Source organism: Dermochelys coriacea, chromosome 7, assembly GCF_009764565.3.
Source record: "Dermochelys coriacea isolate rDerCor1 chromosome 7, rDerCor1.pri.v4, whole genome shotgun sequence".
Classification (NCBI taxonomy): Eukaryota; Metazoa; Chordata; order Testudines; family Dermochelyidae; genus Dermochelys; species Dermochelys coriacea.
Genome location: NC_050074.1, coordinates 39019938 through 39045288, shown reverse-complemented (window position 1 = coordinate 39045288; position 25351 = coordinate 39019938). Strand labels below are relative to the sequence as shown.

The 25351-nt window shown below is 43.0% G+C and overlaps 1 protein-coding gene across 7 annotated transcripts in view; it reads left to right on the top strand.

The window, feature by feature from the left end:
* Positions 1–25351, top strand: part of ATG7 (autophagy related 7) — a 267326-nt gene that overhangs the window by 116071 nt on the left and 125904 nt on the right. For all 7 annotated transcript variants that reach the window (XM_043519113.1, XM_043519104.1, XM_038408830.2 and 4 more), the window contains one exon: positions 70–192. In XM_043519113.1, coding sequence (XP_043375048.1) covers positions 70–192 — 123 coding nt within the window. The remainder of the gene's footprint in view (positions 1–69; positions 193–25351) is intronic.

Below are 25351 nucleotides of genomic sequence, written 5' to 3'. Positions count from 1 at the left end.
GTAGCAATGAGTAATAGTAAACCTTTTACATGTTATTTTTATATCCTTTTCTGTCTGTTTACTTCACAGGTCCTTGACCAGTATGAACGAGAGGGGTTTAATTTCCTTGCAAAAGTTTTTAATTCCTCACATTCCTTCTTAGAAGATCTAACAGGTCTGACTTTATTACATCAGGAAACTCAAGATGCTGAGGTAAGAAAATATACTTCAGACTTTAGAGACTAAACACATAATGGCAAAAGGTACCTCGTCCTTAATACTCAGCTTTATAAACATAGGATCAAATGATTCACTGTTAGAATTGATCAGTGACATTTTGTTTACAAAATCATTTGTGTGTGTCACACTGTGCAGTGAGATAACAATATAACATCTTAGGGTTACAGGTCATAAATACCCTTGCAAGAATGCGATAACCAGTTCTTCTAAGATCATAAGACCTATAGTACAGTATATATGTTCACAGCCAATTAGACTTCTGTTAGAGGAAAAATAAACACATTTCTCCTTGAGTTTTTGGGGAAGTTAATTGTAAGAAAAAGTAGCTGCCTAGTGAGTAGTGTCAATGTGTGATCCTTCCTAAAGAAATCAGTTGTCTCTTAGGTCAATCAAAAGTTAAGTTCTATTTTGTTATGGGGGATGTGGAAAATATGCCTCTACTATCATAGTGACCAAGAAAAAAATGACACTTCTTGACTTATGGGAAAATGCAGTGGATAAAGATCTATAAAAACTTTGACTGTGTGCCACTTAAAATCAGACAGATAAAAGTTCTGAACAGTGTTGGTTTTGATGATTTGTGACCCTTTTTGATGCCTATAAATGTCTATACTGTTGTACATCTATACTTAGTCTTGCAGTATGGTATAGTAATACCACATGAATGTTTTTAAAGTTCGCTGTAAGAAGTGATTATTCAGTTATTGTAGCTGTATAAAGGTTTTAGCTGTTTTTTCAGCTGAAATGGCTCATCAGTTTTGCTTACAAGTTTGCTGGGATAATGATGACTTGGCTCTTGGTCTCATGTTTTAACCTCTTAAAATAATTGCAGCTGATGCTGGAGACAAGAAACCATGTAATACCTGATGGTTTATTAAATCAGATTGTTAACCCCCCAGAAATCATTACTTGCAATGATAAGATCCAACAAAACGAAACAAGTACTGTACAGTTTTTCAGATGCTATTTATTAGCACAATAGTGGTGATGCCTTGGTCTACTTGCCTACATCAGTAATTTTTTTCAGTTTGCTTAGAAGACTGTGTTGCTCTAATGAAATCATTAAAGGGAATAGTATTTGAACTATTGTTTTTGTAGTATTGAACTATATTACTATAATGTATCCTTTCACATGTATTAGTTCATGAGTATCGACTGCAAGTTTCAGAAGTATTGATGTGTTTCCACTTGTCAATTTGTGGATATTCCATAATCTACAAAAATATATAGTGATACAGATTACTATGAAGTTGAGGCAGTTTACAACTTCATACATCTGTAACCATAATTTTCACTTAATTGGGTGATTATTATAAAAGCAGAAAGTATCTGATTAAAAATTGTGGGCAGCAGAGTAGATTACATGCATAAACATTTAATAATATGGAGCATACATGAACTGTAACTCACCAAATTTTAAAAACTGGTTTTGTTGTTGCATTCAGAGTAATTACATAATATCAATATTTTCTGACATAAAGAAATAATAGCTTCTTCCAGCAGAATGATTAATCCAAAACCTGTGCTAGTATATTAAATGGTATGCAATATTAATTAGTATTAATTTTTTATTTCAGTTAGTGAACTTTAAAAAGTCTCCTCAGTGCCTAATGTTGGCATGAATTATACAATTGTCTTACACAGTTTAAAACAAACGTTTCCTTTTCATGTAAGGAAAAATAAAAAAAACAGATTTTTAAAAATGTTATTTGTATGTGTTTCTCTTCTTGAACAAAAAGAGGACTCAGCATAGGCCACACCACTTAATTCTTACTCTGGACTGTTGTCTGATATATTGAATTTTTAAAACATTCTCTTACAGAATTTTTAAAGTGCTATTTTACATTCATTGTTTCTATTTGACATGATACTATCAGATACAGAGCTCAGTTTAACCCTATTAATCTCATGAAGAATCATGACTGAATCCTGTTTTCCAGTTTGCTTATATTGTCCTCATATTTGCGCTAGAAACCTTGCTGTTCAGAATGGAAGAATCTTAGCATTATGGTTTTGCCCATATTTCAGTACAGATATCATTTATTCATGGGGAGCCAGTGTGATCTCAATAAACAATCCATTGCACTGCAGTAATTCCCATTGCTTACTGATTAGGGCCCAGATTCTGCAAAGACTTATACATGTGCTTAACTTTGACATCAGTGGAATTACAGTATGGAAAGTTAAATTTATTAAAACTAGAGTTCCATAAGATCCATTTTATATAGTAGGTGCATTGAGGTTGCTGGCATGAAAATTAATTTGTAACATCTGCAACGCTTTCACATCATAATCAGCCCAAGTACCACAGTACTTGTACATGCAAATAAACTTTTCCTGATTACTTCCCGCTCCTTTTGAGAGACAACAGAAATTCTTGGATAAAATTAGAATTGCTAAACCTTGGAATAAATAAGATCTCCTGTATTTTATGAGAACCTCTGTGGCTTGTGGTGGTCAAAACTGTGTTTCTATTACCCCAATGAAATCAGAATGTTCATGAAAAAGAGGGTCCAACAGGCTGAAAATTAGAAGAACTTAGAGCCTGTTTACCTGGAGAAATAACTGCTAACGCCTTTCTCTGATTTGTTATGCCTCCTGTATTATAATGCTCTCTTTGTTGCATTTTTGCCATTGCTGACACTTTCATAACAATAAGAATGGATCTTTTCTCAGAGTACAAGGTTTTGTAAAAATTGCTTTACATAATGTGCACAACTGTGTTTATGTGCTACTATTTCTGGTAATGTTTTTTACCCTTAATGACCCGCCTGTGGAAATTGTTTGTCTGAGGTCAGTTTACTTGAACTACAATGCTGATATAACTTATACTGGTGAGTTCTGGGGAGCATTGCCTGATGATTTATGAGGCTCACTGAGGGGCGTGGTTATTGCTGAGCTACCGTTTGGGGAGACTGTGCTATCCTAATCTTCATATGTGTTTGCATGATTATTACATGTAAATATTATTTTTAGATTGATTCCAGGTAGTCTTATATTTGATATGACTGTATGCAAGGCAAGACTAAATGGAAAATTTTGTATATTGTAAGATGTGTGTGTGTGTGTGTGTGTGTGTGTGTGTGTGTGTGTGTGTGTGTGTGTTAGGGTTTTTTCCTGTGAGTTACAGAACTTAATTTATATAACTATCTCCTCATTCGTAATTATACATATCTGATTGTTCCTGTTACAGGGCTGCTTATCTTCCAGTACTCATTAGACTTCTCATGGAAGTTTTGTTAGATACTGTATGGTACTGGAGACCATAAAAATTAGCTTTTAATAACTAAAAAGATTTTCCTTCCTTTCTTGGTAAAGTTAGTCCATTGCCACAGTTGCAACTGAGGATTAATGTATAAACAAGTTTGAAATTTTAATAGGAAATTGTTTTGAGTTTATGAACGGATGAAAAATATTGTAATAATTTTCAAACTATGGATAAACAACCACTTTTTTTTTCCAAAGTCTCAACAGTTGATCAGCTGTTGTGATCTGTACAGGATGTCATGTTTGTCTTTCTCCCAGAGGATAGAAGTGACTTCATCTGTACAAAGTGCAAACTGGTCTCCATATCGGAAAAGAAGGTTAAAGGACTAGAGACGCAAGTATCAATCTTGCATTGTATCAGAGAAAATGAAGACTTTCTGGACAGAAGTCAGTGCTTGGTTCTGGAAGCACAACATGCTGAAGAATCAGAGAGGGCACGCAGATGTGGAAGAAAATTGGCAGCATGTGACCTCCAGAAGAAGAATGAGGAGAACCCATGTACCCCCTATGCAGATTAGTGGTAAGAAACCATTTTCAGGTGCTCTGCACAGGTACTGCTGCAGCGAATGATCTGGAAGAGCCATCTGAGGGAAAGGATCAGAAGGAGACCCCATCGACCAGAAGGCATGAGATGCATTGTCCTAGGGATGCAGGTTCCACAACCACTGCTCCCAAGAGGAGGAGACGGGTGGTGGTGGTCGGGGACTCCCTCCTAAAGGGGACAGTGTCATCCATCTGCGAACCAGACCGAGAGACTCGAAGTGTGCTGCTTGCTTGGAGCTAGAATTCAGGATATGATGGAGTGTCTACCGAGACCGATCAAGCCCTCGGACTATTACCCCTTCCTGCTTCTCTATATGGGCACTAATGACACTGCCAAGAATGACCTTGAGTGGGTCACTGCAGACTACGTGGCTCTGGGAAGAAAGATAAAAGATTTGGAGGCGCAAGTTGTGTTCTCATTCATCTTCCCTGTTGAAAGAAAAGGCCCAGGTAGGGACCATCGAATTGTGGCGGTAAATGCATGGTTACGCAGGTGGTGTTGGAGAGAGGGCTTTGGATTCCTCAACCATGAAAAAGGATTGCTAAAAAGAGATAGGATCCACCTAACGAAGAGAGGGAAGAGTATCTTCACAGGCAGTCTTCCTAACCAAGTGAGGAGAGCTTTAAACTAGGTTCGCCGGGGGACGGTGATCTAAACCCTGAGGTAAGTGGGGAATTGGGATACCGGGAAGAAATGCAAGAAGGAGGGTGCAACAGGTGGCGGGGGGGCCTCCTGATTCATACTGAGAAAGCAGGGCAATTGGCTAGCTATCTTAGGTGCATGTACATGAACGCAAGAAGTCTGGGAAACAAGCAGGAAGAATTGGAAGTCCTGGCACAGTCAAAGAACTATGATGTGATTGGAATAACAGAGACTTGGTGGGGTATCTCACATGTCTGTATCACTGTCATGGATGGGTATAAACTGTCAGGAAGGACAGGCAGGGGAGGTAAGGTGGACGAGTTGCACTGTATGTAAGAGAGTGGTATGATTGCTCAGAACTGCAGTATGAAACTCAGAAAAGCCTGTTGAGTCTCTTTGGGTTAAGATTAGAAGCGAGAGCAACAAGGGTGATGTCATGGTGGGCGTGTCCTATAGACCACTGGACCAGGAGGATGAGGTAGACAAGGCTTTCTTCGGACAATTAACTGAAGTTTCCAGAACACAGGCCCTGGTTCTAATGGGGGACTTCAATCACCCTGACATCTGCTGGGAGAGCAATACAGTAGTGCACAGACAATCCAGTAGGTTTTTGGAGAGTGTTGGGGACAACTTCCTGGTGCAACTACTGGAGGAACCAACCAGGGGCCATTCTCCTCTTGACCTGCTGCTTACAAACAGGGAAGAATTGGTAGGGGAAGTAGAAGTGGGTGGCAGCCTGGGCAGCAGTGACCTTGAGATGGTTGAGTTCAGGATCCTCACAAAAAAAAAGAAAGGAGAGTAGCGAAATACGGACCCTGGACTTGAGAAAAGCAGACTTTGACTCCCTTAGGGAACTGATGGGCAGGATCCCCTGGGATGCTAATATAAGGGAGAAGGGAGTCCAGGAAGGCTGGCTGTATTTTAAAGAAGCTTTATTGAGGACACAGGAACAAACCATCCCAATGTGCAGAAAGAATAGCAAATATGGCAGGCGACGAACTTGGCTAAACAGTGAAATCTCTGGTGAGCTTAAACACAAAAAGGAAGCTTACAAGAAGTGGAAACTTGGACAGATTAGCGAGGAGTATAAAAATATTGCTCAAGCGTGCAGGGGATAATCAGGAAGGCCAAAACACAACAGGAGTTGCAGCTAGCAAGGGATGTGAACAGTAACAAGAAGGGTTTCTATAGGTATGTTAGCAATAAGAAAAAGGTCAGGGAAGGTGTGGGACCCTTACTGAATGGGGGAGGCAACCTAGTGACACATGATGTGGAAAAAGCTGAAGTACTCAATGCTTTTTTTGCCTTGGTCTTCACAGACAAGGTCAGCTCCCACACTGCTGTCCTGGGCAACACAGTATGGGGAGGAGGTGGGGAGCCCTCCGTGGTGAAAGAACAGGTTAAGGACTGTTTAGAAAAGCTGGACATGCACAAGTCCATGGGTCCAGATCTAATGTATCCGAGGGTGCTGAGGGAATTGGCTGGTGTGATTGTAGAGCCATTGGCCAGTATCTTTGAAAATTTGTGGTGATTGGGGGAGGTCCTGGACAATTGGGAAAAGTGCCCATCTTTAAAAAAGGGAAGGGAAAGAGGAGAACCCGAGAAACTACAGACCGGTCAGCCTCACCTCAGTCCCTGGAAAAATCATGGAGCAGGTCTTCAAGGAAATGATTTTGAAGCACTTGAGGAGAGGAAGGTGATCAGGAACAGTCAACATGGATTCACCAAGGTCAAGTCATGCCTGACCAACCTGATTGCCTTGTATGAATAGATAACTGGCTCTGTGGATATGAGGAAAGCAGTGGATGTGATATATCTTGACTTTAACAAAACTTTTGATACAGTCTCCCACAGTCTCCCAGCAAGTTAAAAAAGTATGGCTTGGATGAATGGACTATAAGGTGGATAGAAAGCTGGCTATATTGTCAGGCTGAACGGGTAGTGATCAATGGGTTGATGTCTAATTGGCAGCCGGTATCAAGCAGAGTGTCCAAGGGGTCGGTCCTGGGGCTGGTTTTGTTCAACATCTTTATTAATGATCTGGATGATGGGATGGATTGCACCCTCAACAAGTTCACTGGTGACACTAAACTGGAGGGAGAGGTAGATACGCTGGAGGGTAGGGATAGGGTCCAGAGTGACCTAAAGAAATTGGAGGGTTGGGCCAAAAGAAATCTGATGAGGTTCAACAAGGACAAGTGCAGAGTTCTGCACATAGGACCAAATAATGCCATGCACCGCTACAGGTTGGAGACTGACTATCTGAGCAACAGTTCTGTCGAAAATGACCTGGGAATTACAGTGGATGAGAAGCTGGATGAGTCAGTAGTGTGCCCTTGTTGCCAAGAAGGCTAACAGCATATTAGACTACATTAGTAGGAGCATTGCTAGCAGATCGAGGGAAGTGATTATTTCCCTCTATTCGGCACTGGTGAGGCCACATCTGGAGTATTGCGTCCAGTTTTGGGCCCCCACTACAGAAAGGATGTGGAGAAATTAGAGAGAGTCCACCGGAGGGCAACAAAAATGATTAGGGGACTGGGGCACGTGATTTAGCCTTCAACTACTTGAAGGGGGGTTCCAAAGAGGATGGAGCTCGGCTGTTCTCAGTGGTGGCAGCTGACGGAACAAGGAGCAAAGGTCTAAAGTTGCAGTGAGGGCGGTCGAGGTTGGATATTAGGAAACACTATTTCACTAGGAGGGTGGTGCAGCACTGGAACGGGTTACCTAGGGAGGTGGTGGAATCTCCATCCTTAAAGGTTTTTAAGACCTGGCTTGACAAAGCCCTGGCTGAGATGATTTAGTTGGTGTTGGTCCTGCTTTGAGCAGGGGGTTGGACTGGATGACCTCCTGAGGTCTCTTCCAACCCTAATCTTCTATGATTCTATTATAGATAACGTGAAAACAGCTTGTCCAGTTAGCCTCAAACTTTCTACTGAAAAAATCCCTTATCTGGGCAGAGAGATAAGCAACAGAGGTTTTTTGCAAAAAAACCAACCATGTATGAATATGAAGTTAGTCTCATGAGTGGATCTGTCACAATCAGATTTGTAATGTAAAATGTCTTCCAGCCTTAACTATGTAGCCACTATTGTGACTGACTGATATGATTTCATATGCAGAATAACCACAACTGTCAAATTATATATTGATGACTTCCTGTAATATTATCAGGCCCTCATCTAACAAAATATATCCAGTCACATTCTGTTTAAGGCCCTGATTCAGGAAAGGCATTTGATCACATACTTAAATTTAAGCCCATGCTTGTGTCCCTTAAGCACATGCTTAAGTGCTTTCACTGCATAGGAATGGACTTAAAATCACATGCCGTAGTGCTTTCCTGATTCAATACCTAAATGTAGCTTAAACAAGTTGCTTCTTAAAAGTTTAGCACATTTTTATGTACCCAGAGAAATTTTGCGTCATAACATGCAGAAGAAACAGGCAAGCGGTTGATTTTCTTCGATCAGTGTATGTTCCATTTAAGAAATATATATCCATTACATCAGTTATACTCAGACCTCAGTGGTTCAGGAGCCAAATTAGTGATCAGCATTTCTCAAAAGAGCCACAGTAATGTGAATTCATTTTTCATTTCCTATAATACTATAAATTGAAATTTAAACAGTATGATGGGAAATATTTAGTGTATGTGTGTGTGTATGTATGTATGTGTATATATAATTCTCACAGCAAAATGACAGACCAAATACTATTATTTTATTAATTACAATTTGTGAATAACATAGTAAAATCATCCTGATTGGTTAATAATTAAATCAGTGTTTTAATATCATGTGATTGAAAGAGCTGGAGGAGACGCATTGAAGAGCCATTTGTGACTTGCAAGCCTCAATGCGAGTATCACTGCATTATGTGAAGCATTTCAGATGACATTTAGTTTTATGAATGCATTACCTTCCCTACGCATTGTATGATAGCTATAAGTAGATCTGCTTTTATTCTTACTGTAGAGTGTAAGTGCAGTAAAGCATGCAAGATTTCTATATTTACTGGATAGGTAGTTGGCAATGTTTATCAATATTATCCATCAGTCCTGTAATATGAGTATTAACGATACCGCTTTATAAATGTTATAATTCATCTTTTTAAAACTACAAATATAAAATATAACATTAATAACTCAAAAAACCTGAGGAGTGCTTGTGGCACCTTAGAGACTAACAAATGTATTTGGACATAAGCTTTCGTGGGCTAAAACGCACTTCATTGGATGCATGCAGTGGAAAATACAGTAGGAAGATATATATACACAGAGAACATGAAAAAATGGGTGTTGCCATACCAACTATAATGAGACTAATCAATTAAGGTGGGCTATTATCAGCAGAAGAAAAAATCTTTTGTAGTGATAATTAGGATGGCCCATTTCAAACAGTTGACAAGAAGGTGTGAGTAACAGTAGGGGAAAAATTAGCATTGGGAAATAGTTTTCACTTTGTGTAATGACTCAATATACAATAAGAGGAGGAATCTGAATAGCACTAAACTGGTAAATAAATTTTACTCCACTTTGGAACAGAATTTGTCATCCAAAGTACTAGCTTTAATATTTTAGACCACAAAACATTTCCCTCTCTAATAACATAAAATACATAGGAAAAGTATTATAGCCATCTGATATGACTTCATTGGAATGGCAATTTACTGCTTGGCAAAGTAAATAATACAATTAACACATGTTTCTGCTGGGTTTTTTGAAATGACAATAAGTTTCTGGCTTCTGCATCTCACATCTGGTTTTAATATGGTCCTGTGGAACATTTTTTGTTTTTTAACAGTTAGATATTTATGTACAGCTTCATCAACAGTCCAGATGACACACATGGCTTTAGAGGCCAATAGAAGCTGTGGGAAACTCCCACACCAGCACTGAGATCTTATTTCCACAGGAGACAGTTCACTTTGGGAGCAGCCCCGAAGCACTTTTTCTGTCCATTCCTAACCTGGATTAGTCTGGTTTGTGAGCCTTGCTCAGCATGCATCTAGTCTTTATAGCCAAAGAGGAAGAGTCTGAGTAGTGTTTACTCATTATGTCAAAATTGGAGGCATAGGGTCAGAGGCAAAATGAACCACTTCCAGGCTTTACCTTGGCCTCGCCCTACAATAAATGGTTGCATATTAGAGCACATCTCTAAAAACTGCTGCTTGCTTGCCATCCAGTTCAGGCAGAGTGTGTAATGTTTAGTTGGTTTAGAAAACGTATTGGATTTAATATACTCTAAAATAACAATTTTCTTGATAGAAATATGGCCACTAGGTAGTGCAGAGTAACCTGTATTGAAGTGCTAGCGTGCAGAAAGTAAAGACTGACTCTTTAATAATGTTCATGGGTCAGATTATCCCACTGGAATAGAAGAATTAATAACGTTTATAGAGGGCTTTTGAGATCTTCTTGGTAGTTCCCCCTCCCCAGCCCCCCAAGAGCTTACTCACATATAGTGGCCATATCTCTTTCAAAATCAACTGCCACTGTTTGTTAAGCAAAACATTTAAGTACATGCTTAAAGTTAAGCATGTGCTTAAGTTCAATGTAGTCATTGGGAGTAAAGCACACATCTAAGTGCATTGCTGGATTTGAATAGTATAACTCAAATGCTTAAAGTTAAGCATGGGTTTAAGATGTTTGCTAAATTATGCCCTACATATCTAGGGTTGTATTAGGGCTGTCTGGAAAAACAGGAATTTCATTTAAAAAAATTTCAGAGGTTTTGAAATTTGTTTTTATTCTGCATCAAAAGAAAAATAAGTCCTTTTGAATTTTTTTTGTGAAAAAAGGAGAGAGTGGAGGGCACCCACCCCAGACTAGCCAGTAATTCAATTATGAGGGCACTCGTGGTACGTGGGAGACCCTGGTTCAGGACCTTCTCTGCTTGATTTGGAGTGCCCTAACTGCCAGGCTATAGAGTCAGACTGTGTGAGTGTCTCCCTCTCTCCCTCTTCTCCACCCACTTCTGGAACTGTTCCACTGTAATTAACTATTTATTGAGCCAGAGGGGGAGAGAGACCATCTTTGCCTGACAATTCTTCAATATTTAAATCCTGTGAATCCTTGTCAGAAGATTTTTACTGTATTGTACATTATTGCAATTTTATAGCCTGGATAAGCTTTGAAAGGAAAATAAACTGTCAGCTGAACGTTATCTATTACTTCGTGAACGGCACTACTGCTATTATGCAGCTGAAATAAATATTTTCTAAAGCCCTCATATTGCCCAATCCTCTTCCTGTATTTTCACAGCTATTCCTTCTGTTTTCATGCACACGCGAGCATGTACACACATACACACATTTTTTGCTTGAGTTTTCATTTTTTGAAGATGCTAAAATTTTACATAGGTTCACTGCATTCAGAAATCTTGCAATAAAATGCGGTTTGACTTGCTTCCAGATTAAAGTTTAGAAACAATTGGAAGCCCTCCAAGTTATGTTTTTAATAGTTCTGTAATGTGCATGCCTAGATGTTGTTTGCGTATACAGTCACACTCCACTGAAGTGTTTCAAATCCTGATTATATTGTTATTACTGCTGTCATTGGATAATGAAGTAGTTCAGAAGCTTGGTGCTCTGCAAAAGTAAGGTGTGTCCAACATTTCCAAAAATGTCAGGGTGGTAATTTGTACATTTCCCTTTAACGATTCGTGAAATATTGACATTTAATTATTCCCTTGCAGTAACAGTGCATTCTTGCTGTTGTGATTTGCTATAAAATGACTAGAACAAAAATTTATATTTACCTTTTACATATCCTCACATTGTCATATCTACAGTATTTCTATTGCTTACATTTTTACAAGAAACTAAAATTTTTCCATTGATATAAAATACAGTCCTTATTGATTTTAAGTCTTTGAACAAAAATACTGTGAAGAATGTTGTTTCTGCTGATAAACCATTCTCTGATCCCATTCCACTGTTATATCTGACTGTCAGAACAGTAATCTAGCCAAGAGTTTTCTAGATATTAGCAAAATGTGATACTTGTGTGTTCCCTGTTGACTTTACAGTAGCAGTCAACAAACGTAATACTTAAATACCCTTCCCAGAGCTGCAGTGATTTCAACAAATAATGTTGAGCACAAATAGTCATTTTTCATGATTCGTATGAAGTGTGTGTAAACTGAATATTTGTGGTCAATAGGGCTGTGTGAACAACAAGGTAAATGTTTGGTAGTGTATTCAGGTGGCTAATTATTGCTGTCTGCTGCAGATGAGAGGGTGAAGGGGGTCAAATGGTTCTGTAAAAATGCAGGTGGAAGTGGTTACTGGCGATGGAGAACACCACAGAAATCCACCATGGAAGAGCTCAAAGATAAGGCAGAATGGCAGGGCAGCGGGGAATAAGGATCCTATAAAGATGAGAAGGTCAGAGCCTGGGGTGGGACAGATGGGACAAATATTCATCAGCCAAATCGCAGTAATATTTAGGAAGCAAAGTTAGTCTAGCAGCTAAAGTTGTTGACCACAACAATGATCGCAGCTATAGAAATACCATATGCAGATAGAAAGATAAGAGACTCCACATTCCTTTGAAGTGTGCGATCTGCACCTCTTTCAAAAGCAGATTTAGGAAAAACGGAAATTAAATTTAGCCTTCCCCCGATGGTGCAAGCCATGCAATCAGCCTCTGTTCCAGGCCTGGAAAAACAGTACATCAGCCTTGGAGTACACTTAGTGCCCTGTCAGCATCCACATCCCGGTCTGGAGATCCTCATAGGAGAACAGTGCAGAAGGTACCACCAAAACTCTAAAGAGTAGGGGTACTGGATCTCCTAACAGAGATTCGAAGAGAAACTAGTCATTTCAGAGATCATCTGATCTGGAGACCTTAGGACCCAGCTCAAAGCTGGTCCAGTACCAGGTGTTCTTTGAAGACTTACAAGCTTGCGTCTGTCCCTCACCAAGTACTTGACTCACTCAAATTGTGGAGGGATCCCTCCAAATTCTGTTCTAGAGTCCTTTTCACTCAGCCTCCTATAACATTAGATGCATCCCTTGTGGAATAGGGACTGCACCTAGGGACCATTGCATCATTTAGGGCAGGTGGTCTGCCTAAAAGTGCTTCCTGCATATCAGTCTCCTGCAACCGAGAGAAATCAGGAATGCCTACATCCACTCTTTCTTGTCTGTGACAGACAACGTAGCCTGCATGTTCTACATCAATCGTCAGGGCAGGATGAGATCTCCCTTTCTTTGTGACTAAGCAATGAAGCTTTGGAACTGGTGTGCAGCCAATCACATCCTCATCTCAGCCTTTTACCTTCCAGGCATACAAAACACAATCTCAGCAGACACTGCTGTCAACATTATAAAAGGATTCTCAGAACTATTTTTCTGATGTGAGGGTTTCCAGAATTGGCCCTACTACATCACCACTGCCAACAGGATGTGCAAAAAATTCTGTTCGAACGGAGGACTGTTCAAAAGGAGGTCCTTTTTCCCTAAGAGATGCCTTCCTCACTCCTTGGATGAAGGTAGTTCTCTATTCATACCCTCTGATACCGTTGATTTTGAGAGTGTTGAACAAGATCAAATGATAAAAAGTATGCCTGCACTTAAAATGCTACTGTGTAGATGCTCACTGCAGTAACAGAAAACGTTCTCCCATTGCTGTAGTTTAATCCACCTCCCCAAGAGTTGGCAGCTAGATTGAAGGAAGAATTCTTCTGGCAGCCTAGCACAGTCTACGTCAGGGGTTAGGTTGGCATAGCTATGTCTCTCAGATGTGGATTTTTCACATCTTTGAGAGATGTAGCTATGCTGGTGTAAGTTTTCAGTGTAGACTAGCCCAAAGCTGGAGTCATTTTAGTTGTACAGAACTGGACAAACAAGTCTTGTACCCTTATCTGATCTGCCTAGCTCTGTCTAGCATTAAAACTTCTGTCTGTTCACTATCTGCTGCCTCAGGACTCTGGTTAGACTTTTCTTTCCATCCTGAGAATTCATCCACTCATAGACCTGGTCTACACTGGGGTTGTGGTGGGGGGATTGATCTAAGTTACGTGAATAACGTAGCTGAAGTTGACATACTTAGATCGACTTACCATGGTGTCTCCACCGCGATGAGTTGACTGCTGCCACTCCCCTGTTGACTCCGCTTGCGCCTCTCGCGGCACTGGAGTACAGGAGTTGATGGGAGAGCACTCGGGGATTGATTTATCATGAATAGACTAGACACGATAAATCGATCCGGCGGGTAGTGAAGACATACCCTCTAGTTTGGTTCTTTAATTGTTCTTGGAAATATAAAGTTCTCGTTTGGCAGAAATACAAGAAGTATCATTAACCAGCAGAAAGGTATCTATGCAAAACATTTACTTTCAAAAATGGAAGAGATTTCACTGCTGGTGTGTCCAGCAACAGGTTTCGCCTGTTCAGTCTTTCCTCTCCACTGTTCTCAATTATCTGTTGAAATTTAAAAAATCATCTGTAAAGTGTTTCTCAGTGTTTGTCCACCCTTTGATGGCAAGATTCATCAAGGGTTTGATTAGACAGCTTACCCCTGTATGGGATTTCAACCTGGTCTTTAATTATGTTATGACACCTTTTTTTGAAACACTGGCTACTTGTTCTCTACTTCATCTGTCTCTAAAGACAACTTTCTGGGTGACAATCATCTCTGCCTGAAGAGTCAGAGAAAGGATTATAGGTGTTGTAATGACAGATCCTCCCTTGACAGTATTTTTCAGGGGAAATGTTTTAATATGATCGTACCCTAAATTTCTACTTAAAGTATCTTCTGAATTCCCTGTTTACCAGGTATTCTTCCATTTTTTTCTGCACCTGAACAGGAGGGAGGCTGCTCTTCACACCTTGGATATCCCAAGGACATTAGCCTTCTACCTGGAAAGAACCATTCAGAAAGTCTGACTGTTTTGTTTGAGGACAGATCCAAAGGATCGACAGTCTCCACTCAGAAACTCTTAAAGGTGGATCTCTGAGTATATTATTGTGACAGGTTGGACCCCCCTCTGGGATGCTCCCAATGTTTTGAGGTCTCACTGAGCCTGCCCATTCCACCAGCCTGGGCTTCCTCACCATGTCTATGCTGTACCAGGCCCTCAAGCCTTCTCTAGCACAGGTAAGTTCACACCCAGCTGTAGACACAGACTGAAATTAGAACGGTGTGGGAAGAATCAGATCAGGGATTTACTCAGCACTCACGTGCACACCCCCTTTGGGAAGTAAACCCAAAATAATATTGTCTTGCACTATATCGAAAAATCTGCACAGTGCAAGCTCATAAAAATTGCCCTCTTCCTCAGTGTGGAGAGAGATATGCACAGCTTTTTGTCCCCCTTCCCCCTAGATATGAATTGCACAAATTGGGTTATGTAATAAACAAGAAACAAGTTCATTAACTGCAAAAGGTAAATTTTAAGTGATTATAAGGGATAGCAAACAGTACAAAGCAGATTACTGAGCAAATAAAACAAAACACACAAACTGGGGTTAATACACTCAAGAAGCGGGTCACAAAATGTAATTTCTCACCCAAAATGTTGTTTTAAGCAGGTTGCAGAGTTTCTCTTTACAGACTGGATCCCTATTTCAGCTTGGACTCAACCCTGACTTTCCCTTCAGGTGTTTTTAGCAGTCTTCCTTCCTGGGCAGGCAATGAAGGAGAGTCCTGATTGATTTATTCCCCAACTTTAAATAGAATTCACATAAGCCTGGAACCCTTCGTTTCCAGTAGAAAAATACCACCAGTGTCTGGTACTCAGTACCAGGTGACATCATCAGATGACCCTGCAGTGTCAAAGCAACATCCCAGGAAGCTCCTCATCAGGAAGATGGGAGATTAGTATTTTCAGAGTTCTATTGTCCTTGTTAAATGGCTCATTCAGAATGATTGCTTACTGTCGGGTGGGTGTTCCCCGAAGTACACTCATAGTTGTAATTGTTACATAGTCAATATTCTTAACTTCAGATACAGAAATGATACATGCATCAAATTGGATAATCACGTTCAGCAAATCAAAACCTTTCCACTGATACCTTAAATGACCTGTTTTTCGTAAAACGTATTTTGATTATGGCATATTTATATCATAATATTTTTATGAAGAATTTGGGGTACAGCATCACAAGTATCTCTTGTTATGAGGCTGGCAACATTCAACCTCCTTCTTTAGTTACTGTCCATTCCACAAGGTCCCAATTTATTTCTGTGGCATTGTTGAAAAATGTTCCATTTGTTGAAATTTGCAGAGTTACAAATTGGACTTCAGTACATACTTTTGCCAAACATTATGACATGGTTCATGCTTCTAGATCAGATGCTGTGGTTAGCAATACAATTCCATCTTCAAATTTTAGAGCCAACTCCAAAGTTCCCTCCTCCTGGGGATATTACTCGGGAGTCAGACGAAGTGAATTACCCATAGGGACACTACGTGAAAGAGAGGTTACTTGCCTTGTGCAGTAACTGGAGGTCTTCAAGATGGGTCCGCCTAAAGGTGCTCCACTACCCACTCTTCTTCCCCTATGCTTCAGAGTTCCATCTCACAGGACTTTGTGGTAGAGAAGGAACTGAACACAGTTCACTTTTGCAATGCTATGTATCATTTGTATGAGGATGTCTGGAGTGCACTGGTACTGAACATCTTTGATCACAGGTGCTGTACACCTGAAGTGAAGCACCCATAGGGGAACACATCTCAAAGAACTCGAGTTACTGCACAAGATTGAGTAACGTCGTCTTCTGTCGTGAGCATTGTAAGTGGTCTTGCACAAGTCAGTTTATCTATTTATGCTGTCTGTAAAATCGGGGTTACAAACTTCAAACCAACCCTTCAAAGAACTCATTTGTTTATAAATATTCTGAGATCCTCTCATAGAATTCTGGGACTGGAAGGAACCTCGAGAGGTCATCTAGTCCAGTCCCCTGCACTCATGGCAGGACTAAGTATTATCTAGACCATCCCTGATAGGTGTTTGTCTAACTTGCTCTAAAAAATCTCCAATGATGGAGATTCCGCAACCTCCCTAGGCAATTTATTCCAGTGCTTTAACCAGCCTGAAAAGTTAAGAAATTTTTCCTTATGTCCAACCTAAACCTCCCTTGCTGCAATTTAAGCCTATTGTTTCTTGTCGTATCCTCAGAGTCCTATCCTTGAGAAGTACAATTCTTCTCTCTCCTCCTTGTAACAGCCTTTTATGTACTTGAAAATTGTTATCATGCCCCCTCTCAGTCTTCTCTTTTCCAGACTAAACAAACCCATTTTTTTCAATCTCCCTCATCAGTCATATTGTCTAGACCTTTAATCATTTTTATTGCTCTTCTCTGGACTTTCTCCAGTTTGTCCACGTCTTTCCTGAAATGTGGCACCCAGAACTGGACACAATACTCCAGTTGGGGCCTAACCAGCACAGAGTAGATGGGAAGAATTACTTCTTGTGTCTTGCTTACAACACTCCAGCTAATACATCCCAGAATGATGTTCGCTTTTTTTGCAACAGTATTACACTGTTGACTCATATTTACCTTGTGGTCCACTATGACCCCCAGATCCCTTTCTGCAGGACTCCTTCCTGGACAGTTATGTCCAGTTTGTCCAGATCACTTTGAATTATAATTCTATTCTCCAGACCACTTGCAACCCCTCTCAGCTTGGTATTGTCCGCAGAGTTTATAGGTGTACTCTCTATGCCATTATCTGAATCATTGATGAAGATATTGAACAAAACCAGACTCAGAACTGATCCCTGCGGGACCCCACCTCGTTATGCTCTTCCAGCATGTCAGTGAACCACTGATAACTACTCTCTGGGAACGGTTTTCCAACCAGTTATGCACCCACCCATGTCATAAAAGAGGTTACTGAGCAACTCCATGGACTGGAAAATTTATTATTCAGTTCATTAATCTCCTGTTGTTGAAATAGTTAGACTAATTAAAACTCTGGGCATTCTATAGGGAAGAATCAGTGTGTCATATGCTAGCAAACTAAATTAGCACAAATTATGAACCTTTCATACAAGCATTAGCAATTATTTGATCTGATGAAATATTTTACCTAGAGGTATTGCAGTTTATTCTTGATAAGAAGAATAACAGAAGCTGTAGCTAGTTAAAAATTCCAAATATATGAAAAAAAATTAAGAACAGAACTACCAGAAAAAAGGTGGAATGCTTGTACAGTATTAATGACATGGGGGTTAGCAGCAGGTGGTTGTTTGAGGTTTTTTCATGGGTTATGGTAAAATTGTAAATTGCTGTCATGAGGCCAAAACATTGATAGAGTTTAAAATATGTCTGTATAAAAAGTCACTATATATCATAAAACTGCATAGACATTTACAGCTGGTTAAAAGTAACTTTTATTATCTCATCAGTTTGTATAGAAGGGAAAAACAACTATGCCACAAATGGCATCCACTACCTCAGTTTATATAAGGTGTAAAAAATTAGTCTTAGTAAATGTAACAGGTGCTGTGAAAACTATAGCACATGTAACTCCTTGTAAATTTAGTGTGGTTAGTCTTGATTCTTCATAATGTGTTGTATTGCTTTTGAGTACTGTTTTGTCTGTGTTTATATCTAGTATTTTGTATCACCTTAAAACAATAATGCATGGTGGGTGAAACTATTATTAAACATTGGACATTTTCTACCGGTAGCAATTAAAGTTACTTCTTTTCCCATGGTAACTATAGAGAATACCTCTAATACCATAGCAAAGGAAAGTACTGTGGTATACTAAACATCCATTTTTAAACGTGCTCACTGAATAGCTAAGATGAACATTTAAACTGAAAACCTGAAACTTGAGTTTGTCATCACAGTAAATTGGTATTTTAAGGGCCTGGGATATTTTTAGCTGGTGGTGAATAAAATATTTAAAAAAAGTTCTTTTCAGTTTCTTTGGGAAATAGTTTGACTGAATTTCCTGTGGAAGCTACTCACTCTTTCAGAGCACAACTTCTTCCTTGGTAATAGTTGTATAATTCCAGTTTAGGCATTAATCATGCTTAGCACCATTTTCTTCCAAAGGACTAAGACTATGACACTCTGCTCCCCAATTGCCAGTATATAACAATCTGGCAAAAAGGAATGGTGTTAATGGGACTGACCACGTCTAACAACCTAACATGAGTTCTTTCCTTGATATTGTCAGAGAGGGAAGAATGGTTTGAGCAACTGAAAAACAATCTGTATAACAGGGCAGGCTGTCCCTTTAAGGCAAACCTGTAGTCTAGCTCTAACTTTTTTCAGCAACAAGGGCTTCTGGGAATTGTACTGTATAAGTAGGGCCCTACCAAATTCATGGCTGTGAAAAATGAATCATGGACCTTAAAATCTAATATCCCCCATGAAATCTGGTCCTCATGTGAAATCTGGCTAATGTAGGGGAGGGGCAGGGCTGGGGATTCTTACCATGCACCAGGCTCCAGATGGTATTCCTGGCCTGGGACTTCCTGTTCCCTTCCAGGGACTGTTCCTGGGGCCGGGTCAGACCCATCTCCGGGAACGTCTTCCAGCTGCAGGAAGCTTCATGGCTGCTTGCTGGGAGCTTCAAGTAAGGGCGATAATACTGCGACCTCCCCTTCCCCATACAATAACCTTGCAAACCCCTTCCCCCCACGGCTCCCTTTTGGGTCAGGATCCCCACTGTTACAACACCATGAAATTGCAGATTTAAGTATTGAAACCATGGAATTTATGATTTTTAAAATCATATGATCATGAAATCGACCAAAATGGACTGTGAATTTGGTAGGCCCTATGTATAAGGGACTCTTGTAAACTATGACCTGAAGGTATAGGATAAGGGATCTGGATGTATAGGTAGCTGGGTCCATCCCTCAGAAGAGGGGGAGACTTTGAGAGAGCATGGTCTGTTGGTAGGGTTCTTTGGAGGGAGGGCCTTGAAATGTGCCTGCAAATGGCAACTCACTTAAACCTCACTTTGCCTCAGTTTCTCTGTCTGTATTCTACTCCTGACATGCCCCACTGGACCCTTCTGAGAAAGTATTCTACAAGGCTTAAACAATCCCTGGATATTGCTGCTGCGAAAGCTGGATTTTTCCCTCCTTTTTTGACTTTGTGCAACAGGCTATGTTTTCCCATTTTTAATATAGGTGAGTTGTTGCTCCGGCAGAACACACAACTTTCTGGTGCTTGATTGGCCCAGATATCAGTGCATATGTCTGCAGCATAAATTACTAAATCTTATTTCATGTCTTCATTTCACCTGTTCTGTATTCAAATGAAGAAATGTTGCCTGAGGTGTTCTGAACATTCTCTTGTCAAGCATTGCAAAACTGTCATGATCTCTACCAGCCCAGGCACAGACTCTGCTCACTTACCATTTGCTGTGGTGATTGATACTTAAAATCTAATAACTTTCGTTCTTGGAGTGCTTGCTCATGTCCATTCCATGTTAGGTGTGTGAGCTTGCCACGTGCACTGGTGCGGGAAGTTTTTCCTTCAGCAGTATCCATAGGGCGCCCCCTAGAGTGGCACCCACATGGCACAGTATGAGGGGCACTCCCTGCACCCTCGGTTCCTTCTTGCCATCAGTGACGGTGCTGGAACATATGCTGCTTTGGCTAGCGTTGTTTTGTTTTCTGTTCTTGTGAACTTTGAAAACCTGTAATATAGTTGTATATAGTTACCCTTAGTAGTTATTCTCAACTTTTTGTTAGTCCCAAACGGGACTCAGCTGCGGGACGGGGCACGCCCTAGTCCCTGGGCTTTAAACCCTGAGATAGTTGCAAACAGCCTATGCACATCAGTGATCCACATACCAGCTCCCTAAGGCGCTTAGGCCAAGGGCACATAAATGGCAAGTGCCGTATCTGGAAGTCCTTTAACCTAGTATGAAGAAGGAGTGCAATATCTGTCTGAAAGCACTCCTAATGGAGTCAGCACTTACTCTGGCACCAGAGCATCGTCCATGACCCAGCACCGGTCCCCCTCCATGGCTCCGGGGAAGAAACCAAAAAAGACTGGGAGGGGAAGATCTCCTACCTCCCATAAGGGAAAGCAGAGAGAGGGCTGGGGGTGAGCCATGACCTGTGCCGGGCAGCTCGACACCCCCTTCGGGAAGTTGAGCTCAAATCAAGCGGTGCAGCCCATTCCATGCTTTGTCTGTCACCCCAGATAGTGGTGCAGGCCCTAGCCAGCTTCAGGTGCCATTGGCGGCCCGAAGTTCTTCAAGCGGCTCAAGGGATCCTGACGCTCTCGGTGCCGGCCACACCAGCTCCAGCGGAACTGCTCCCCATCTAGAGGGACATCCCGCCAGTGTTCGCCTGCCCAAAGCCGTCATACCTCATGTCTGGAGAGGCAGGCTCAGCAGAGTCCTCTTCAGTCCCCGCACTGGGGGCACCGATCAAGAGACTTGAGGTGTACCTTGCCGGTAGATTGGCGCACACCATCTGAGGTACGTGCCACCCGGCAAGAATTCCAGGACCGGCCCTGGCAGTATCCAAGGGCTTGGTACTGATCCCGGGACCAATCGAACACCAGAGACCGCCAATGGCCGGGCTGTCTTCGCTTGCCTCCACAAAGGAGGTCACCCTACTCAGGGCGATCCTCCTGGCAACTGGCCCATAGTAGCTCCCGGTCCTGTTCGACGTCCCAGTACCAGTCGAGTAGCTTGAGGCATGGATTGCAGGTAGCTGCCGCAGATCCACCGAATGCCATTGGTCCCTGAGAGCCCAATCAAGACAGTCTCAATCAGACAGCTTGGATTCGGGATGCAACAACTGGCACTGGTTGGACAAGAGTCACCGCTCAGCCTGATCCTGGTTGCCCCGTACCAACCGCTCCTGCTCATAGCGAGGTTCCCTGACTGTGGGATAAGCCCCAGTACCGGTGGTGCCAACTACATTATCAGCACTGAAACCTGTCCCATGGCCCCAAGGACAGTGGCCGTCGCCATGGAATCCGTGGAACCCTTGGGGGTTAACCCAACCTTCCCAGGCTGCCCAATCAGTGTTGGGAGCCTCAGAGAGGCCAGCAGCCTCAGTATCCCGTCCCCCTCCAGCACTCAAGACTTTGGGGGCGTAAGACCCCACAGGTCCAGGAGCACCTAGGGGAGCAAGCTGCTGGACCACCAGTGGACATGGAGGTTCCTGTGGCACCGTCTTCATCGTCGCCAGACAAGGCTATCATTGGGCCCCCTCACCCAGTTCCTCAGGATGACGCCAAAGTGCACCAGAAACTTTTGAAGAGGGTCGCTTCTAATCTCGGGCTTCAGGCAGAGGAATTGGAGGAGCCCTCAGACTCTCTGTTTGAGGTCCTCTGCTCCTTGGCTCCTGCCAGGTTGGCTCTACCTCCTTCATGAAGGGGTTTTCAAAATCATTAATGACCTGTGTCAGACTCCCTCTTCCCTGGCCCCTATCTCCAAAAGGGCCTACCACAAGTACTTTATGCCACCCAAAGAGCATGAGTACTTATACTCCTACCCAGCCCCCAGTTCCCTTGTGGATGAGATGGTTAACCACAAGGAGAGGCAAGGACAACCAGGGGCCACCCCCCAAAATGAAGATTCGAGGAGGCTGAATCTCTTTGGAAGTAAGGTTTATTCATCTTCCAGCCTTCAGCTGAGAGTGGCCAACTGCCAAGCTCTCCTTGGCCGATATGACTTTAATATGTGGCAAGCTGTGGCCAAGTTTGAAGGATCGCTCCCTGACGCTTCCAAGAAGGAGTTCCAAGCGATTCTCGATGAGGGCATGACTGCAACCAGGGCAGCCCTCCAGGCAGCATTGGATGATTCCTGCACCACCTTGAAAACCCTGGGTTTCTACGTCCCAGCCCTGGTGTATAAGCGGTTCAAACTGCAGCAGCCTCAGGGCCAGAAGAGTCAGCCTCAGCAGGACCAGCCTCGTAAATGAGTCAAGGGTTACAAGCGCCTCCCAAGCCACCCGCCTCCACCCTCTGCCCAGTCAGGCTCAACCTGTAATAAGCAGGGGGCCAAATAGTCACTTTGAGGGTGTGCCCGAGGGCGACCTACCAGACTATTCCCTGGATCTATCTTTCCCAGTGTTCTCCGACTGCCTTTCCCCCTTTCCTTCTGGCGTGGACCGCTATAACTTCAGACTGCAGGGTCCTCAGCACAGTGGAATAGGGTTATACCCTCCAGTTCCTTTCTACCCCCACTTCCCACACACCTTCCCTGTCCCTCTTCAGGGACCCCTCTCACAAGTGTCTCCTCACGCAAGAGGTAAAGGGGTTACTACACCTAGGTGCAGTGGAAGAAGTTCCTCTTGAGAACAGGAACAAGGGGTTCTATTCCTGGTACTTTTTAATCCCAAAGGCCAAGGGCAGTCTATGGCCCATCCTGGACCTGCGAGACCTCAACAAGTACCTACAGAAGCTAAAGTTCCGCATGGTCTCTCTGGCTTTTATTATCCCCTCCCTGGATCAGGGAGACTGGTATGCTGCCCCTGACTTGAAGGATGCATACTTCCACATAGCGATCTTTCAAGGACACGGATGCTTTTTCCGGTTTACGGTGGGGTCCCACCGCTACCAGTTTACGGTCCTCCTGTTCGGCCTGGTGACAGAGGTTGTTTACCAAGTGCAAGTTGGTGGTAGCAGCTTACCTCAGGCACAAGGCTATCCAGATCTACCCGTAGCTCGACACTGGCTTGTCAAAGGCGGCTCCAGCTCTCAAGTCCGAAGGGATGTTGCGGTGCTTCAAGCCATGTGCTGCTCTCTGGGCCTACTGGTGAATGACAAAAGTCAACATCAGTGCCAGTGCAGAAGATAGAGTTTATCAGAGCAGTCCTCGACTCTACCTGCATCAGAGCATTCCTGCCGCTGGAAGGGTTCCACATGATGGTGAACCACATCGCATTCCCTCTGACTACAACCAGGATCTGCCTGTGCCTGCTGGGCCACATGGCAGTGTGCACTTGCGTGGTCTGCCATGCCAGGGACCAGATGTGGCCCTGCAACAATGGCTGGTGATGGTCTATTCCCAGTCCAAAGACCCCCTGGAGAAGATCGTTACCATTCCCCAGGCAATATTTACCTCACTGCGATGATGGACTGACCACAGGACAGTCCTGGAAGGAGTTCCATTCAACAACCCCCCCACTCTGTCGAATTGGTGTTGGACACCTGGAATTCGGCTGGGGGGCACATCTTGGCAACCTCCAGAAACATGGGATGTGGTCCCTGGAGGAGGTGTGGTTATACATAAACGTCAAAGAACTCTGAGTGGTCTGGCTGGCAGGTGGAGTCTTCTTGCCCCATTGTCAGGCAAGGTGGTACAAGTCCTAACAGACAACACAGCCTCGATGTTCTACATCAACAGGCAAGGGGGAGCACTCTCATCGGCTCTCTGAGAGGAGGCACTCTGTCTGTGGGACTTCAGCATCAGCCATGAAATCCATCTGGAAGCTTGTCACCTTCCCGACATCAGGAATATGTTGGCAGAACAGCTCAGCAGAGACTTCTCCTCTCACCACGAGTGGTCGCTCCATCCAGAGGTAGCCTGCATGATCTTCCAAAAGTGGGGAACTCCCCAAATGGACCTGTTCACTACCAGACAGAACAGGAGATGCCACCGGGTTTGTTCTCGACAGGATCTGAGCAAGGACTCCCTCTCTGGTGCCTTCGTCCTGTTGTGGTCAAGAAGCCTGGTGTACACATTCCCTCGGATTCCGCTCATCAGCAGGGCACTGGCAAAGATCGAGAGACCCGGCATAGGTTATCATGGTCACCCCGGTGTGGCACTGGTTCGCCAGCACTGGTTCAGCATTTTCATGAGTCTGTCAGTGGCCCCTCCCTGGCCCCTGTCCAACCCACCGGACCTCCTATCGCAGGTCCACAATTGGCTCTTACACCCCAACCTCGGGTCTCTCCACCTGTTTGGAAGGAATCCAACGGGTCCTCATGGAAACTAGGAAGCCCTCAACTAGACTGACTTACCTGGCTGTACTGGATTACCTGCTCCATTTGAGGAACCAGGGCCTGGCACATTCTTCCGTTAGAGTGCATCTTGCGGCCATTTCTGCTTTTCATCCGCCGATCCAAGGACAGACCATGTTCTCCCATGACATGACGATCATATTCTTGAGAGGGCTGGAGAGAGACTTCCCACAGGTGTGGGTTCCCGTCCCGCAATGAGATCTTAACTTGGTCCTCTCTAGGGTCACTGGGCCATCCTTTGAACTGCTGGGTTCCAGCTCATTTTCCCATCTGTCATGGAAGGTCTAGTTCCTGGTGGTGGTGATGTCAGCAAGACAGGTCTCGGAAATTAAAGCCTTGACCTCAGAACTGCTGTACATGGTCTTCCATAAAGATGAGGTTCAGTTGCGGCCCCATTTGGCCTTCCTGCCCAAGGTGTTCTTCACCTTCCATATGAACCAAGACATCTTCCTCCTGGTGTTCTCTCCCAAACCGTACAAGCCCTGGACGTCCAGAGGGCCTTGGCTTTTTACTTAGAGCATAACAAGCCTTTCTATAAATCGACTCAACTCTTCATCGCTACAGTGGATAGGATGAAAGGTCATCCAGTGTCCTCGCAGAGGATTTCCAATTGGATCACCTTGTGCATAAGGACCTGTTAAAACCTGGAGGGGGTTCTGCTGGCACCAATTGTCAGAGCACACTCAAGAGCTCAGGCATCTTTGGTGGCCTTCCTGGTGCATGTCCCTATCTAGGACATCTGTAGAATCACAATGTGGTCCTTTGTC